The sequence below is a fragment of the Phytophthora cinnamomi genome (assembly GCF_018691715.1).
Source record: "Phytophthora cinnamomi strain GKB4 chromosome Unknown Contig73, whole genome shotgun sequence".
NCBI classification, from domain to species: domain Eukaryota; phylum Oomycota; class Peronosporomycetes; order Peronosporales; family Peronosporaceae; genus Phytophthora; species Phytophthora cinnamomi.
The window spans coordinates 448,593-465,898 of NW_027151006.1; the positions used below are offsets into that span (position 1 = coordinate 448,593).

The 17,306-nt window shown below is 61.4% G+C and overlaps 8 protein-coding genes across 10 annotated transcripts; 4 read left to right on the top strand and 4 right to left on the bottom strand.

Moving 5' to 3' along the window:
• Positions 1–30: 30 nt before the first annotated feature.
• IUM83_18247 (uncharacterized protein) lies at positions 31–5,567 on the bottom strand (the record flags this gene model as incomplete). The annotated part of the gene is made up of 3 exons (XM_067943235.1): positions 31–550; positions 5,053–5,459; positions 5,553–5,567. 3 exons carry the CDS (start codon positions 5,565–5,567, stop codon positions 31–33), a joined length of 942 nt encoding a protein of 313 aa, XP_067785894.1.
• On the top strand, positions 245–965 carry IUM83_18248 (uncharacterized protein; the record flags this gene model as incomplete). The annotated part of the gene is made up of 2 exons (XM_067943236.1): positions 245–784; positions 876–965. 2 exons carry the CDS (start codon positions 245–247, stop codon positions 963–965), a joined length of 630 nt encoding a protein of 209 aa, XP_067785928.1.
• Positions 5,568–6,990: 1,423 nt separating the features above from the next.
• On the bottom strand, positions 6,991–9,360 carry IUM83_18249 (Lysosomal trafficking regulator LYST; the record flags this gene model as incomplete). 2 transcript variants are annotated; one of them, XM_067943238.1, is made up of 1 exon in its annotated part: positions 6,991–9,360. In XM_067943238.1, one exon carries the CDS (start codon positions 9,358–9,360, stop codon positions 6,991–6,993), a length of 2,370 nt encoding a protein of 789 aa, XP_067785927.1. The 2 variants fall into 2 exon arrangements, with proteins under 2 accessions (XP_067785927.1, XP_067785926.1); XM_067943237.1 differs by having other exon boundaries at positions 6,991–9,087.
• A 95-nt stretch (positions 9,361–9,455) lies between these two features.
• On the bottom strand, positions 9,456–9,848 carry IUM83_18250 (uncharacterized protein; the record flags this gene model as incomplete). Its single annotated transcript, XM_067943239.1, has 1 exon — positions 9,456–9,848. The coding sequence occupies one exon, from the start codon at positions 9,846–9,848 to the stop codon at positions 9,456–9,458; it is 393 nt and encodes a 130-aa protein (XP_067785941.1).
• A 271-nt stretch (positions 9,849–10,119) lies between these two features.
• On the top strand, positions 10,120–11,115 carry IUM83_18251 (uncharacterized protein; the record flags this gene model as incomplete). Of its 2 annotated transcripts, XM_067943240.1 has the most annotated exons (2): positions 10,120–10,925; positions 10,984–11,017. In XM_067943240.1, the coding sequence occupies 2 exons, from the start codon at positions 10,120–10,122 to the stop codon at positions 11,015–11,017; spliced, it is 840 nt and encodes a 279-aa protein (XP_067785942.1). The 2 variants fall into 2 exon arrangements, with proteins under 2 accessions (XP_067785942.1, XP_067785943.1); XM_067943241.1 differs by having other exon boundaries at positions 10,120–11,115.
• Positions 11,116–11,290: 175 nt separating this feature from the next.
• IUM83_18252 (Thaumatin protein) lies at positions 11,291–12,592 on the bottom strand (the record flags this gene model as incomplete). The annotated part of the gene is made up of 1 exon (XM_067943242.1): positions 11,291–12,592. One exon carries the CDS (start codon positions 12,590–12,592, stop codon positions 11,291–11,293), a length of 1,302 nt encoding a protein of 433 aa, XP_067785939.1.
• A 693-nt stretch (positions 12,593–13,285) lies between these two features.
• IUM83_18253 (uncharacterized protein) lies at positions 13,286–13,687 on the top strand (the record flags this gene model as incomplete). Its single annotated transcript, XM_067943243.1, has 1 exon — positions 13,286–13,687. One exon carries the CDS (start codon positions 13,286–13,288, stop codon positions 13,685–13,687), a length of 402 nt encoding a protein of 133 aa, XP_067785940.1.
• A 2,637-nt stretch (positions 13,688–16,324) lies between these two features.
• On the top strand, positions 16,325–16,781 carry IUM83_18254 (Mitochondrial inner membrane protease ATP23; the record flags this gene model as incomplete). The annotated part of the gene is made up of 2 exons (XM_067943244.1): positions 16,325–16,719; positions 16,769–16,781. The coding sequence occupies 2 exons, from the start codon at positions 16,325–16,327 to the stop codon at positions 16,779–16,781; spliced, it is 408 nt and encodes a 135-aa protein (XP_067785945.1).
• Between the last annotated feature and the right edge of the window lie 525 nt (positions 16,782–17,306).

The following is a 17,306-nucleotide window of genomic DNA, read 5'->3' on the forward strand; positions in this document are numbered from 1 at the left end:
TGCTACTTGCTACGTATACCTTGTGATCGCCTAGATCGATCCCATCATCGCCCGCGGCGTGCTAGACGCATCGTAAGGCCCTGACGGGTCTGACTCGAGCGAGTTATCATACGGGTACGCGCCCGTGCGGTCCATCGGCGGCGGAGGCTCGCGTGGGGTTAGCAGTTCCAGGGGGTTGGCTCGCGCTGGGCGCAGGTAGAAGACGCCAAACATTAGCGCGACCGCTGCCACGCTCCCCACAATAATGAAAATCATCGTGTTGGTACCCAGGACGCTGCTTCCGCCGCCGTCTCCGCCATTAGCTGGAGAGAGGCTGCCATCCTCTGAAAGCGCACTGGCGCTTTTGTCGCTGTCGTCGGTAATGGGCGTCAATTTCAACACGCCGTTCGATGAGGTTGCTTCCGTCGGCACGGAAGATGATTGCGAGGACGCCGACGACAACAAATTGCTGTCCGACGACCCCTTTGAGTTCGACGCCACGTCGCTAGTATCCGACGCGTCGACACTGGAGTCCTCCCTTGAGTTGCTACTTGCTGTTGAGCCCAAGGCACTGGTTGCCAGCGATCCAGATCTTGAGGCCAAATCTGCCGTCTCCGACGACGACGACGATGGCAAACTGCTGGCCACAGCTCTTGAACTGGAACTCGATTTTATGTTGGAGCTCGCTGACCCTGCATCCGAAGAAGCTTCCGACGTAGACGCTATGGCTGACCCGCTAACCTCAGATGAAGACCCCGACGTGGTTGTTGCGCCTGCTGACCCCGAACCCGATACAGACTCCTTAGTTGGTGTCGAACTGGATCCAGACGTTTCCGATGACGAAAATCCCGACGAAGATCCCGTTTCGGACGCTGATGGCGGCATCGCCGTGACAGGAGGAGGGCTTGTCGCTGTCGGTGTCGATGTCGGCGTTGGTGACGCACTCCCCGAGTCTGATCCTGAATTTGAAGAAGGCATTGCAGTAACCGGGGGTGGACTTGTTGGACTCGAGCTTGGCGTTGCTGTCGGCGTCGGCGTGCTGCTGGAATCCGAGTTGGAGCTCGATCCAGACGGGGGCATCGCAGTCACCGGCGGTGGACTAGTTGGTCCCGACGTCGATCCACTAGACGATTCCGTCGAGCTAGAATCGACCGGGTTCGATCCAGCAGCACTTGACTCTGACGACGTAGCAGGAGCACTTGTGACGACAGGCGTTGCAGTTGTGGCAATAGGGGCTTCCGTTGCTGCAGAAGATGATCCGTCGGTTGACAACACCGGTGCTTGGGTCGTCGTTAATGGAGTTGCCGTCGTCGAAGTTGGGGTCTCGGTCGATACAGGAGTATCAGGACTAGGCGTTGTTGTTGTTGCAATAGGCGTCTCTGTCGGTGGGGCCGCTGATGTCGCAACTGGGGCCTCGGTAATTGCATCTGTGGTACTTGGTGTTTCCGTTGAAGCCACCGGAGCTGGTGTAATTGTATCTGTAGCACTCGGTGTAGTTGTCGGAGTATCGTTCGAAATCGGTGTCTCTGTTGCTGCAGGAGTCGCGGTTGTCACAGCTGGGACTTCCGTTGGAGTCGCAGGCGTAGATACAGGAACATCTGTCACTGGGGTGGAAGTCGTGGATACAGGAGCATCCGTCATAGGAGTCGCAGTCGTAGCTGCTGGAGCATTCGTCACCGGAGTTGTGGTCGTCGCGGTTGGAACTTCTGTGACTGGAGCCACAGTCGTAGCTGCAGGAACATCCGTCACTGGAGTCGCAGTCGTGGGTGCTGGAGCGTCTGTCCCCGGAGTCGCAGTAGTCGCTACTGGAGCATCTGTCACCGGAGTTGCAGTCGTCGCAACTGGAGCGTCTGTCCCCGGAGTCGCTGTAGTCGCTACTGGTGCTTCTGTTACCGGAGTCGCAGTCGTAGCTATTGGGGCCTCAGTGACCGGGGTCGCAGTCGTGGCTGCTGGAACGTCCGTGACTGGGGTCGCAGTAGTCGCTACTGGAGCATCCGTCACCGGACTTGCAGTCGTCGCAACTGGAGCGTCTGTCCCCGGAGTCGCAGTAGTCGCTGGTATTTCTGTTACCGGAGTCGCAGTCGTGGCAACTGGAGCGTCTGTCCCCGGAGTCGCAGTAGTCGCTGGTATTTCTGTTACCGGAGTCGCAGTCGTAGCTATTGGGGCCTCAGTGACCGGGGTCGCAGTCGTGGCTGCTGGAACGTCCGTGACTGGGTTTGCAGTAGTCGCTACTGGAGCATCCGTCACCGGAGTTGCAGTCGTGGCAACTGGAGCGTCTGTCCCCGGAGTCGCAGTAGTCGCTACTGGTGCTTCTGTTACCGGAGTCGCAGTCGTAGCTATTGGGGCCTCAGTGACCGGGGTCGCAGTCGTGGCTGCTGGAACGTCTGTCCCCGGAGTCGCAGTAGTCGCTACTGGAGCATCTGTCACCGGAGTCGTAGTCGTAGCTACTGGGGCCTCAGTGACCGGGGTCGCAGTCGTGGCTGCTGGAACGTCCGTGACTGGGGTCGCTGTAGTCGCTGGTATTTCTGTTACCGGAGTCGCAGTCGTAGCTATTGGGGCCTCAGTGACCGGGGTCGCAGTCGTGGCTGCTGGAACGTCCGTGACTGGGTTTGCAGTAGTCGCTACTGGAGCATCTGTTCCCGGAGTTGCAGTCGTGGCAACTGGAGCGTCTGTCCCCGGAGTCGCTGTAGTCGCTACTGGTGCTTCTGTTACCGGAGTCGCAGTCGTAGCTATTGGGGCCTCAGTGACCGGGGTCGCAGTCGTGGCTGCTGGAACGTCCGTGACTGGGGTTTGCAGTAGTCGCTACTGGAGCATCCGTCACCGGAGTTGCAGTCGTGGCAACTGGAACGTCTGTCCCCGGAGTCGCAGTAGTCGCTACTGGTGCTTCTGTTACCGGAGTCGCAGTCGTAGCTATTGGGGCCTCAGTGACCGGGGTCGCAGTCGTGGCTGCTGGAACGTCCGTGACTGGGGTTGCAGTAGTCGCTACTGGAGCATCCGTCACCGGAGTTGCAGTCGTGGCAACTGGAGCGTCTGTCCCCGGAGTCGCTGTAGTCGCTACTGGTGCTTCTGTTACCGGAGTCGCAGTCGTAGCTATTGGGGCCTCAGTGACCGGGGTCGCAGTCGTGGCTGCTGGAACGTCCGTGACTGGGGTCGCAGTAGTCGCTACTGGAGCATCCGTCACCGGAGTTGCAGTCGTGGCAACTGGAGCGTCTGTCCCCGGAGTCGCTGTAGTCGCTACTGGTGCTTCTGTTACCGGAGTCGCAGTCGTAGCTATTGGGGCCTCAGTGACCGGGGTCGCAGTCGTGGCTGCTGGAACGTCCGTGACTGGGTTTGCAGTAGTCGCTACTGGAGCATCCGTCACCGGAGTTGCAGTCGTGGCAACTGGAGCGTCTGTCCCCGGAGTCGCTGTAGTCGCTACTGGTGCTTCTGTTACCGGAGTCGCAGTCGTAGCTATTGGGGCCTCAGTGACCGGGGTCGCAGTCGTGGCTGCTGGAACGTCCGTGACTGGGTCGCAGTAGTCGCTACTGGAGCATCCGTCACCGGAGTTGCAGTCGTGGCAACTGGAGCGTCTGTCCCCGGAGTCGCTGTAGTCGCTACTGGTGCTTCTGTTACCGGAGTCGCAGTCGTAGCTATTGGGGCCTCAGTGACCGGGGTCGCAGTCGTGGCTGCTGGAACGTCCGTGACTGGGGTCGCTGTAGTCGCTACTGGAGCATCCGTCACCGGAGTTGCAGTCGTGGCAACTGGAGCGTCTGTCCCCGGAGTCGCTGTAGTCGCTACTGGTGCTTCTGTTACCGGAGTCGCAGTCGTAGCTATTGGGGCCTCAGTGACCGGGGTCGCAGTCGTGGCTGCTGGAACGTCCGTGACTGGGGTCGCAGTAGTCGCTACTGGAGCATCCGTCACCGGAGTTGCAGTCGTGGCAACTGGAGCGTCTGTCCCCGGAGTCGCAGTAGTCGCTACTGGTGCTTCTGTTACCGGAGTCGCAGTCGTAGCTATTGGGGCCTCAGTGACCGGGGTCGCAGTCGTGGCTGCTGGAACGTCCGTGACTGGGTTTGCAGTAGTCGCTACTGGAGCATCTGTCACCGGAGTCGCAGTCGTAGCTATTGGGGCCTCAGTGACCGGGGTCGCAGTCGTGGCTGCTGGAACGTCCGTGACTGGGGTCGCTGTAGTCGCTACTGGAGCATCCGTCACCGGAGTTGCAGTCGTGGCAACTGGAGCGTCTGTCCCCGGAGTCGCTGTAGTCGCTACTGGTGCTTCTGTTACCGGAGTCGCAGTCGTAGCTATTGGGGCCTCAGTGACCGGGGTCGCAGTCGTGGCTGCTGGAACGTCTGTCCCCGGAGTCGCAGTAGTCGCTACTGGAGCATCTGTCACCGGAGTTGCAGTCGTCGCAACTGGAGCGTCTGTCCCCGGAGTCGCTGTAGTCGCTACTGGTGCTTCTGTTACCGGAGTCGCAGTCGTAGCTATTGGGGCCTCAGTGACCGGGGTCGCAGTCGTGGCTGCTGGAACGTCCGTGACTGAGTCGCAGTAGTCGCTACTGGAGCATCTGTCACCGGAGTTGCAGTCGTCGCAACTGGAGCGTCTGTCCCCGGAGTCGCTGTAGTCGCTGGTATTTCTGTTACCGGAGTCGTAGTCGTAGCTATTGGGGCCTCAGTGACCGGGGTCGCAGTCGTGGCTGCTGGAACGTCCGTGACTGGGGTCGCTGTAGTCGCTACTGGAGCATCCGTCGCCGGAGTTGCAGTCGTGGCTGCTGGAACGTCCGTGACTGGGGTCGCTGTAGTCGCTGGTATTTCTGTTACCGGAGTCGTAGTCGTAGCTACTGGGGCTTCTGTCACGGGAGCCGCAGTCGTCGCCACGGGGGCATTTGTCACAGGCGCCTCAGTTGTGGCCGCTGGTGTTGCTGTCGTAGACACCGGCGTCGCTGTTGTTGCAACCGGAGTCTCTGTAGCTGTGTTTGCTGCCGGAACTCCCGCCGCCGGCGTCATCTGTGTGTCAGCGCCTACGGTCCCAGCGGTGTTGTCCCCGAGAACAACCTGCAGAGTCCTGCCCCTCGCTCTCCTTCGCCCCACTCGCGCGAACTCGTGCGCCTGCGGCCACTCCGCCGACGGCAGACACGTCGTCTGCGAGCCCTCCACGACCACGCAGCCCACAAGGCCGCTTCGGCTGTCCACGACAGCGCAGCAGCTGTCCTTGGCTAGAATCTCGTCTCCGGCCACGTCGCGCTGTCCCGCGCGGGGGCAAAAGAGCGGCTCGTCGGACGCGTTGCCCAGGGGCCCTTCGCACGGCCGCAGCGGCACGCAGAAGGTGCCGGAGACGCCCTCGACGCGCACGGGCCGCTCGCCGACTCGCTCGCACGTGGAGGAGAGGGCCCGGAGGCCGAGCGCGCCCTGGGGGGTGGCCACTAGCGCCAGGCACAGGGCGGCGGCCGTCCGCATGAGCTGGTGCTGCGCGCGCGTCCGTCGGACTGGGCGCTGAAGCCTGCGAGTCTGTAGCTCCGTCGTCAGTGCTCGCTGGCCAGCGCTGATATGCCGCGCTTCGCGGAGCGCACCCACTTCAGCCGCTGTAACCGGCGTGCGTACCTTGTCTGCGTTCAGCTGCTCGGGCGGCGCCGATCGCTCGCTCGCTCGCTCGCTCGCTGCTGGGGCAGTGCGTGAGTGTACCCTCCTGTGGGGTCGAGGCGCTTGCTAGTGCGTATATAGAGAGAGCGCTGCTGCTACTGCTGCCGCTGCTCCGGCCGGCGGCTGGCTGCGGCGCTATAGGGCGGATCTGACCACACGCGGCGCAGCTACACACGCGGTTCGGGGCTCGTGACCGGAAGTGGCGACCTGCTGGCCCCGCCCGCCTCGCCTTCTGTTTTGCTCGCGCTTCCTGCGACGGCGAGCGCTTCCTCTCACCCTGCGCCTCCGTGGGCGATTCTCGAAGTGGCCGCGAACCCATTGAGCGCCGCTCGCATCTCAGTTGTGGGTTACGCGCAAAGACTGGCCTTCCTTCCCTCCTCCAGCGGTGGCGGCCTCCGTCATGCAACGACTCATGGAGACGACGCCGATGGCTTTGCTTCCTGCGCGCAAATCGAGCCGCGCAGCATAGGCTCGCCATGCGGCAGGCGCTCTAGGCAGATGCCGGCGGCGCAGCGCTCGGCCCCCCATTCGGGCCAAGCCTGAGCAGGGTGATCATGACCATGGATTCCAGCGAAAAAATCACGCAAGCGACACCACCAGGGCGGAAGCAACGCCACTGCTGCGCTGCCGGCTGCTTCGCGCCACCGTCTCTACGCGTTGACTCAACGCGTTTCGCCGAGTGCTTGTCTTGCCGTGTGTTGTCGTCGTCGCCCACGAGAAGAGGGCGGTCTATCGGCGGTCCGGCGTGTTGTTTGCTGCACCCTTTGAGGCCCGCGGTCAAAGGATTTGGCCGCGGTCTACCACGAATGACTTGGTCGGACGGACGATCGCCTTCCTGCTTGCCATCACTCGCAGCCATTCTAGACGCAGCGCCCAAGCAACGGAGCACCGGAGCCTGACGTCAATGAGCTCCATTCGCTGCCTGTCTGGTGTTAGTCACGCCGCGACTGGCTCGTTTTGATAATCGAAAGTGCATGTTGAAGTTGCCGCTCGAGCTTGAGAGCTAGATCGATTCGCTGCGCGTACCAGGGTCCTGCTGCTGGCTATTATAGTGTCCTGGAGAGCGAGCACGAAATGCATGCCGGTTCTGCGCCGCGCCGACAGCACACGCCTCGAAGCTAGCCATGGCAGGAGGGTGCATCCTCCTTCTCCTCCTCCTCGTTGATTCTTGCGCGTACATGTGCTATTGCGCGTCCGGTGCGCATGCTTTTCGGTGGACGTATGTGTGGACGTGCTCAGCGCCTTGGGCGCAGTTGTAGCCGTGGGTTTTCCGCGGGCTGCCATTGCCGCGAACGCAGCAACGAGGGGTCCACCAAGGGGTTGTCGAAAATGTGGCACACGTTGAAGCAATCGTTAACCCAGCTCACCTCAAATCTACACACTTATAGTTCTCTTCCGACTAGTGCTCCCGTCCAGGGCGGGGCAGACCCATGATTTCGTGCAGCTCCTCCACCAACAAACCGTACGTGGCTTGGTGTCTCGCGGCCACCGGGTCCATCGGCAGCGGCGGCTGCGCTCTGCGGGACGCTCTGCGCGTGCGGATGCTGTCGAGCTGCGACGTTGCCGCCGCCAACGACCGGTGGAGCCCCTCCACCTGCTGCCGCAGCGCTTGTAGCTCCTCCTGGCTCGTGCTGCACTCGATGCCTTCGCGCCCGAGCTCCTGCGAGTCGCGCTCTTCCGGTCCGTGCGAGTCCTCGTCGTCCCCAAGCATTGTCGAGTTGGACAGGGTCGACACGAAGGACATGTTGGACATACTTGCGCTGAGGTGCGATTTCTCGCCGGCGTCCTGCAGCACACGGCTGCTGGTACGCGTACGCCACTGGCGGCTCAGCGTCTCAGGACAGAGCAAGGTGAAGTGCTCGCTGTTGTTGATGAAGTCGACGTCCATTCCGCTCTCGACCGCAGCGCCTTCAACATCGCTGAACCGCGAGCGCCGTCTCCTGCTGCTGTTGAGTGCGACTGCAGCTTCAGCATTTGATCCTCGAAGAACATAGCGTGGCGTGCGTCGTGATTTGGCGAGTTCCTCGCTAGCGGACGTGCTGCTACTGAAGATGCTGGCGTCGCTCAAGTGGCGGTAGGATGTCGTTAGCGAGGACAGGTCCGCCTTCATCCCGCGAATGCGCTCGAGCAGATCGTCCGACTGCTCAGTGCTGCTCAAGATGCCACTGGTTGAAGGCGTCGAAGCGATAGATGACTGGTTACTACCTCTCCGTAGCCCTCCGTGGTGTGCGTGTTGGTGGTCTGCTTCTTCTTGGTTGGACAGTGGGATGGCAACTAATGTATCGTAGGTGTCAAACTCGCTCACAGAGTAGCTGCTGGAGCTGGATGACGAGGCGACCAAGTGGTCATCACCGTAGCCGTACAATCTGATAGCTCCGCCCGCGTAGCCAGCGCGCGTCAGGCGTGCAGACATCTGCGAGTCGCTCGAGATGGAGAACGTGCTGCTTCCGGATGACAGCGACTTTGGTCGAGTCTCAAGCTCATTCTCGGCGTTGTTGTTGTTGTTGATGATGCTGCTGTTGATGTTGTTGGCAGAGGTGGCGCTCTCACCCGTCGAGTTCGTCGACGACCGCGACAAAGGCGAAGAGTGCACGTGATACACGAACGTATCGTAACTGCCACGCGATTGTGAACCAGCTCGCGCTTGAACGACGCACGCCGTGCAAATACGCACGTTGGTGATGGCGGCATCCACATCCACCTCGCGAGCGGGGGCACAGGAAGCGCACACCACCTCTCCGCAATGCCGGCAGTGGTGCTTTCGTCGGCGAAGTGCAAAGGGTTTCACACAAACAGCGCAGGCCTTGCGCGCGTCATCCGCCACCCAATCGGCTCTCGGCAGGTGCTCCAGCTTGCTGAGCCGCCGGCGCTCCAGCAACAAGTCCAATCGCCCCACAGCGGATACTCGTCTGCGCATCCGACGAGCAAGTGCCTCTGCGTTCGACTTTCCGGTGCTGGCCGAGGAGGTCCCGATGCCGTCACTCGAAGAACCGAGTGCGGTCCCATCGGACATGCGCATCTGCAAAATGGAGGTGACCTGCACGACGTCGGAGCGGTCCGTTGGTAGGATCAGGATGCCCGTGCGGTGGAAAAGGCCGCGCGTTAGTCCGACTCCAGCTAGCGAGGGCACTTCTCCCTCGCGAGCGATTGACTCCTGGACGCTGAAGCCGAACAATTCGGGCTCGCCCTCCGAGTCCCCGCGGTGGATCCCCGAGTGCTCGAGGAAGCAGTAGTCCGTCCCGGCGGGAGACCCCGCAGTGTTGAAGGCCTTGCCATCGTCGAACGCTGCCCACTTGACCGTGGTGAAGGCTTGTGAGTTGTTGCTAGGTCCCCTGGAACTGTCAATGCCTGCAATCGTGTGCAGACAAACGCCGTCGACAAAGCCCGGTCCGTGTAGGAAGTGCATGGCACGACGGTAGTCCTCGGTCACGGGCGACGCGAGAGCTTCGAGGGTCTCGCTGATGGTTCCGGCCGCGAACGCCGTCGCGCTCATCATCAAGCACGCCGACGCCACGGCCTGGGGCGGCTCGGTAGCTTTGCCCGCGACTGCAGACGCCGATGGCGAGCTGGGGACGCTGCCGCTTCCTTCGATGCAGTGCGCCTGGGCGAAGGTCACTCCGTCCTTCTCCGCCACCTTCTTCCAGTCCAGTGTCTTCATGCTGTTGCGCAGAGCGCTGGCGCTCTGCTCGCCGCACGCCGCGTACCGGCGCCGCTCCTCGGCCGTGAGGCGCACCTGCGGGAAGAAGTCCGTCTTGAGCGGGAACTCCATGGCCGCAGTCCCTGGTCGACCGAGTCTCCGACCGCAACTTGCACAATGCCGAGCGCTGGCGACTCCCAGGCGGTGGTTTCGTTCCTTCGACATTTTTACTCGCCGCAGTCCAGCGCTCGAACGGCTGCAAGCGCCCACGAGTCGAGCATGGCGGCGAGGTCCGGAGCCGGGCAGAGACCCGAGCGCCGCTCGGTCTTCTTTCGCGCGCGCGCAGCACGTGGTTGGGTGGCGCGGATGGTCTCGCACTTCGTCGGCACGGCACGAACGCGCTCGTAGACGGTTTTCGTGCTCGCACTAGGGCATTGCACCGTGCGCACCATCGCAGCACTCGCCGTTTCGCCAGGTGGCTCGTGCTCGCCAGCCACCTGCGGTCTGCAGGCTGCAGACGTGCAGTCAATCGCGGACGAGATGAGTCGCTCGCAGACCAATCTACTATAATAGCGCGACGCGGGCGCCGTCCTCCTCTGCGTCGCGAGCACCCGCAGCATCGCGAGGCACTAAACGCGGCTGCAGATGGATTCCCGGCTCGTTGAGGGGCAAGCGAGCACAAGACGAGGGGATCGGAACGTTCCTCTGCAAGGCCCGAGCCACGAAAGCAGCAACGCGTTGGTCAATCGAGGCGACCGGCTCTGCGGCAGTCGGAGGAAGCCGGACGGCAACATGTATGTAGCCATCTCCAAAGGTCTCACTTGCTCGCGTTCACTTGGCGTTTGTATGCGAGACTCGATCAAAGTATACCGCGCTTCCTTCTGACCATTCATGCTCGCGCTTCGCCGCCGCGCGCTGCTGCTGGTTCCTGCGCGCCGCGCGCTGTTGTCGACGGCCGCCAGTGATGCCGACGTCGCGGGCTCCGACTTCGCCTCGCTGGCCGTGGACAACGAGCAGCTGCTGCCCGCGCCCGTCGTGACGCAGCGCGTGCTCGCGTACCTGCAGGTAGACGCCAAGGACGCGCAGCGCGTGCTCTCGGCCGAGGAGCTGCGCCCGCTGCCGTACAAGGCGCTGTTCGCCCCCACGCAGGTGCGGCTGCTCACGCCTCTGGTGCGCTGGGGCTTCCGGCAGCTTGGGGGCGACTCCCCGAAGGCGGCCGACGCCTTGTTCGCCACGCTGCAGCCGCACGCCAACATGGCCCGCGGCGCCGTGTGGCGGCAGTACTACCAGCGCCAGTTCTTCCTGTCTGGAGCCCCGCTGAGGGCGTATGTGGAGGCCTACAAGGGCCACCGAGACGCTCTAGCCGCCAGGGTTCAAGCTACAGCGCACGAGGAGGAAGGTGAGCAAGAGGACGGCGGCGAAGACGAGGAGGAGGACGCGGACGACGAGCTCGCAGCGTCCACCAAGAGCAGCCGCGCTGCTAGCAGGAGCGAGAACTACCCGAGCAAGAGCAAGAGCATTGCCGTGCTCGCAGACAATAAGGAATGGGAGTGGGTCCCGCTGCACGTTGCGTCCAGTATCGTCAAGGAGTTCTGCTTCCGTGGACGCTTCGCGGAGGCCATTGAAGCGTACACATCCCTGCCGTTGACGGATACAGTGCGTCGGGACGTGGTGGCCATTCTGCAGGACTACGAGCAGTACCCGTCGCTTCTGTACCTCTATGAGGTGCATCGCTCCGTGGGGAGCGGAGTGCAGGCCCTGGACGTCGCACCGGAACTTGACGCGCTGAAGAAGGTGGGGCGTACGGAGGAACTGGACACGCGCTTCCAGGAGCTGTCGGTCAAGGATCAGAGTCGCGCCGACATCCAGCAGCTAATGGGCAATTGAGGAGGTGAATAGGGGCTATGCAACGTGTTTCGTGTCTGGGGATACTACAAGTATGAAAGAACTCACGCACAGTGTTCCTCGTTACCTCGTTTATAGAAATCAAAAATGTTTTCGACACTATTCCACTAGTAAGCCGATGCTCCCCTTCATCCGGATTGCAGCTGGAGAAGCAAGCTTACAGGACAGCACTCGTGCTGTTGGTCGCGGTCATGAGCACGGAGTGGTCGGTGCCCATGGCTGGCGTCTTGGCGTCCATCTCGTCGAAAGCCCGCTTCTTCTTGCGGATAGCCACGATGGCGGCCACGGCCACCGCGCCAACGGCAGCACCGATCGCCAGCACGACGTACGCGGTGCCTCCAGAGCTATCACTCGATGACTGCGTGTTCGCTTGCTCGACCTCGCCATTGTTGTCGTTGGTCTTCAGAGACGTAGGAGCGGACTGCGCGCTCGTGCCCACCTTCTGGTGAGATGTGGTCTTGGACGTGGAAGACTTGCTGCTAGACTCGCTGTTCGACTTGCTGGTTACCTCGCTGCCAGACTCGTCGCCCACATCGACGTCGTTTGAGCTGGAGGTCTCGTTGTGAGGGCCAACCTGGCCCACGAAGTCGTTCCACTGACTGTCACCAGCGTCGACACCATTCGAAGCGGAAGAGCTCGAAGCCGTCGGGATCTCAGTGGGAGCTTCAGTCGGTGGCTGGGTCGGGGCCTGGGTCGGGGCTTCAGTCGGGGCCTGGGTAGGGGCTTCAGTCGGAGCCTGGGTAGGTGCTTCTGTCGGAGCCTGGGTGGGTGCTTCCGTTGGAGCCTGGGTAGGGGCCTGGGTGGGAGCTTGAGTGGGTGCTTCAGTCGGAGCCTGGGTAGGTGCCTGAGTGGGGGCCTGGGTCGGCGGAGTGTACTGCTGCACGGTGGTCTGGGCCTCGTTCCCAACCTGCTCGATCGTCTGGGTCTCTCCCGACGATCCGCCGGGGCAGAACGTCACCGTGAAGTCAACCGAACTGGGGCAGGCGTGTGTCTTGGTGTCGTCGGCCGGGTACTGGTACGCGTCGTTGCAGCCGTCCTCCATGCACGTCACTGTCACGCAGCGGTGGCCGTCCGTCTGGCTGGGCTCAATGCTCATGGCGACGTTAAAGCCCACGCCGCCCGTGACGGCCTTGCACTCCTCAAGGCTGGCGCACTGGCCGGGGCCCTGCTTGTCGCCCGTGGGGATGGTGCTGATGTCGTACCAGGCCGCGTTGTTGTCCGCCGAGAACTCGGCCAGCGTAGCCTGGCCGCCCGTGCCCTTGCGGTACACGTACGCGCCGCCGGGGGAGACGGTGCGCGTGCTGGTGCCGCCCACCTGCAGCGTCTCCGTGGTCTTGGAGTCGAAGACGACGATGGACTCGGAGCACGAGTTCACGAGCGTGACCTCGAAGGCCCGGGTCTGGGTGAAGAGGCCGACGGCCACGGCCACCACGGCGCTCGCGGAAGATCGCCACACCATCTTGTGGAGGAGCTTGGTCGGAGGCTGCTAGGTAAGACGCGGAGACCGCGTGCTTCTCTCTCTGTCGGCAAAACGTAGAGTGAGGGCGAGCTGCCGCCAACGCAGTGTTGCATTCAATCGGTGCCTCCCTCCCCATCGCGGCGTCGGGCGGAATGACAAGCATCACCTCCCTGCTACTCACGCGCGCAATTGTCAAGTTGAAGGCGGCTGGATCATCTCGCGCACAGCAAAACCGCCAAAGCCGGGTCGAACAGCAAGATAGCCGCGCCGTCGTCCTCTTGCAGAGCTCTCCCTACGACGCGTAGAGGTTGACCCTCTTGCACTGCAGGGCTGCCCGCGTCGCGAAGAGGAGGGAGCTCCTCCCTCGAAACTTTGACTCAAAGAAGCGGCCAGCTCCAGGAGCTCCGTACGTGGTGCAAGCCTGTGCGGCGGCGGCCCCCGATGAGTCTGCAGCGGTCTCCAAGCGGCGAGCAGCTTGGAACGGGCAGCGCTGGCGGATCGAATGGGTTGTCTGACCAATCGCCACATGTAGCCATATGAAATGCTCGCAGCAGTCTCGGTGGGAATGCAGGTTTGATGGCGCCACAACCCGTTGCAGACTTTTCCGGCCCAGGCAGCCTGAGACGGGGTTCTCCTTCGGGTCGAGGCTTGCTGTATTCGCAAACCTGCCGGCTAGACTTCACCAACGGTGTCATGACGCTCGACCAGACAGGAGCCTCGGCACAACCGATGCTGCACTACCTCTTCCTGGATCTGAACCCGTTGCTGGCTACGATGAAGACGCACCTGCTTGCTCAACCTACCGTCTTCCCCCAGGAGCTCACGCGAATGTCGGCAGATGGCGTCATGCTGCGCGTCGAGCGACTGACGGCGCTGCTTGAAGGACAGCAGCAGCAGCCGGCCCTGGTAGTTCGTCGGTACGGGAGCTATTTCAACGGGAGCCTCGAGAATGCACACGCGCTCCAAGCTGTCGGGTGGGATCTCAGGAAGAAGGGGGCGCTCGATCACCGCACGCTGGAGAACTTGATGGAGAAGAACTTAGAACAAGTTGGGGCTGTCCGCCAGCCTGGCGGGGTGCGGAGGGCGATGGTTTAGGCCACGGGTGACCTGCGCCCGCCGACCCAAAGCTGCATCCAGGCGTACTTGGCGAGTGGGTGGCATGTGAAGCTCTTTTGCCTGCAGCGTTGCTGGAAGTAGACACTCGACGACTTGGGTAGAATGCACGCTGGGCGTTTTGAAGTCGTGTACCTGGATCAGCATCTGAAAGAGCTGCTAGCAAGTAACCCGTCAGCTACTAGGTCTACTTCGACAGCGGCGAAGGGAGCATCCATGCTGTCGCGGATGGCAAGTAATGAAGCATTGTGGAATCAAGTTACAGTTCGACACAGCAGTATTCATCCGGCTCCTCATGCACGAGCCTTAGCGCTTGCAGGAGCCTCGCGGGGGCTATCTCCGAACTTCCGACACAACAGCTCCTCGCAGATGAGTCGCACCGAGGACGATTCGATCTGCCGACAAGAGCAAGACGTAGTGGAGCGTCGACAAAGCAGACTAGCCATGCTGCCAAATGTGTACTCACCAGACAATCGCCAACGCTACATCTTCCTGAACTTGGACAATATCGCTGGCGTGCTGTTTACGAGCCATACCCTGTACCAGTGTATTGGTGGTGCTACGGGACCCCAGGACGTTCGCCTCAATTTCCGAGCTCTAACGCAGCATCTGTGCGGTGATGAAGCCTCCGGCGCTGTGAAGTGTCAGGTTGCTGCTTACTGCAAGACGAGTCCATATCTTGCAGGAACACTGGTAGACTTTGGGTGGACGCTGAAAACATCAACGACTGCTGAAGGTGACGAAGGTGGACTCCACTTTGAGATAATGTCAAAGCTGGCTGACGATGTATCTACGGCCGGCACGAAGACACTAGTACTGGGAATGGGCGACGGTGGCCTCGGTAGCATGAAGGCCAACGCCTACCGCGAAATTATCAGCCAGTTTCTGGAGCTCCGATGGTATATGGAAGTCCACGCGTGATTGCACTCACTGAACGATGGATTTGTTGATCTTCAGGCCCAGTATCCTGGGCGTGTTGTGATGAAGCCGTTAGACAAATTCATTGACAACCTGGTTTACCCAAAGAATCAAGAGCATGTCAACGCTTTTGGTGTTGGTGTGCCCAATAGGTCTTTGGTTCGTCCTTCGCTCATTACACAGAACGCTGGGACTTCTGTGATGGCGAGTGATCCCACCTCAAATCTCTCGACCTCTTTGCGCCGACCATCGTCACCGTCGCTGCGACCGCCACAGCAGCCAATAGGAGAGATGAAGCAGCAGCAGATCCAGCAAATGCAGGCAGCTTTCTCCATGCTCTGCCCGGCAAGATCTGCAGCGAAGGAATGAACAACTCGAGAAAAGTATGCGGGATCAAGCAAGCGCGATTGAGGACGAGTGGAAGCGGTAATCGGGCTTGGCAATGCAGCTGGTGCACGACGCACGACTGGCGCGCCGCATGCGACTGGAAGATCGTGAAGAGAGGTTGACTTGCCCCATTACTTGTGAGCTCTACAAGGATCCGGTGACTACTGTTTGCTGCGGCAAGACCTTTTCTGCCGAAGTCGTGAAGCGATTGGAGAAGTGTCCGTGGTGCCGTGAGCGTAATTTGTCGACACACCCGATCCGTGATGTCGCAAGCTTGGTCGAGCAGTACTGCGCGGAGAGGGACGAGCTTGACGCGGAGAGGGACGAGCTTGACGCGGAGGAAGAGGAAGTTCTATCCCGTACTCTGTAGCGTTTGCACCACGTTGCTCTGCATTGTCGCGTAGCTTACTTATCGAGAGGGCATCTTGAATAGGGGTTTTAAGCTAGCACTGAATGTGTAGAAAGCAGAAGCACCAGTTTGCCAACATAACGATGTTGTGTTGAACATGATAAGCCGTGCAGCCCCCCGCTTGAGACACTGTACGGGACGATATTGGGACTTTTGCATCGCCAATGCACACCAGCCCCGACCGTGTCTCCGAACTTTGAGATGCTTGAACTCGAGGTTCGAGGATCCCTGCGTTGTGTCATTGGTTCACATCTTGCGCGGATCGCCCGTATGGGTCTCCGCCGATCCAACACCGCGTTGATTCTGCGTCGCCGCTTTCTTGGGCAGATGTAGTGACTGAAGGCCAAACGCCACGCTCAGCCTCACCTCCAACGGAGAACACGTCACCCGAATCTGCGCTCTTCGGCCTCGGTGGGTTTCCCCAAGCCGAAGGGCCTTTGTCGCCGGGGTGGTCGCCCATCGCAGCGCGCGCACCTGTCATGCCGCTGCGCCGTCACCAAATGCCGACGCTGCGGACACCTCCGCCCATGCAGTCCGAGCTCTTGTGGAGCTTGCAAAAGCAGCAGATGCAGGACTTGCTCTCGTCCCAACAGGCAGACGGCAGTCGGTGTTGCGGCAGACCACCGAGATGATGCGCCTGATGGGTGAGCAAGAGCAGCGCTGGCCGCAGGGCGGAGTCTTTCGTCAGGCGCGAGACCCACGAGACAGCATGTCAAGCAAGCGACAGTAGGCGGTTGGTGGTTGATGGATTGATTGATTGGCTGGCAGGCGGTTGTCAAGTTGAAGTGCACTTCAACAACAAAAGCCGTTTTTTTCCCGCTTCTGTGAGTCAGATCGAGAAGCCCAATCCATTCGCCTAGAGGAAAGGCTGCACCGCCATCTCCTCCTGTTGTGTTCCTGCAGCGATGCCCGCCCGCGCGCCGTCGCCTGCGGCCTCCCCGCCCTCCAGCCCGCCTCGGCCTCCCCTTGCAGCCCCGGTCTGCGCGCTCGTGGAGGACGAGGAGGCGGCCAGGAGCGAGCGACTCGACGTGGAGCGCCGCCGCTTCTGGCTGCTCAAGATGCCGCAGCTGTACGCGCCCAAGCACCGCCAGCGCTACGTGTTCCTCGACCTGGACAACACGTCCGCCTCGCTGCTCATGAGCCGCTCGCTGTTCCGCGCCATCGATGGGGCCCAGTGCCCGCACGACGCCCGCCTCAACTTCGAGGCGCTCACGGATCACCTGTGCGGCTCCGCTGTGGTCATGCACCAGCTGGCCACGTACAGCAAGACCAGCCCGGCCATCGCCCATGCGCTCGAGAAGTTCGGCTGGACGCTCAAGGCCGCCGGCAACGACGACAACGTGCTGCAGTCGGAGTTGCTGAAGCAGCTGCACACGGGGGCAGCCACAGCCAACGGGAAGACGCTGGTGCTGTCCATGGGCGGAGGAGGGCTCGGTACTGGCAACACGTCGGCGTACCAAGCGATCATCTCCAAGTTCCTGGTTGAGGGCTGGCACGTGGAGATCCACGCGTGGCTGCGTGCTGTGAACGACGGTTACCTGAAGCTGCAGAGCGAAAATCCTGGGCGAGTGGTAGTCAAGCCACTGGACGACGTGATCAAAGACGTCGCGTTCCTCAAGAAGAGCCTCAAGAATTCGACGGCAAGACATGTTTGTAGCCTACTGGGCCAAGAGGAGGTGCCCCTAAAAGTGGTGACAAGCCCAGCTTCTGAAACCTCGTCGAGCGAGGCTACTTGCAACTCGAGTCGGTCGGATGCATCTCCTCGCGTGGCAAGTGTGTCGCCGACCCTGAAACGCGACGGATGGGTCCCGCCAGCGACATCTCCGAATGCTTCGTGGATCAAGGCGGCGATGCATGGCTACGAAAAGGCTCAAATGGCAACCCCTA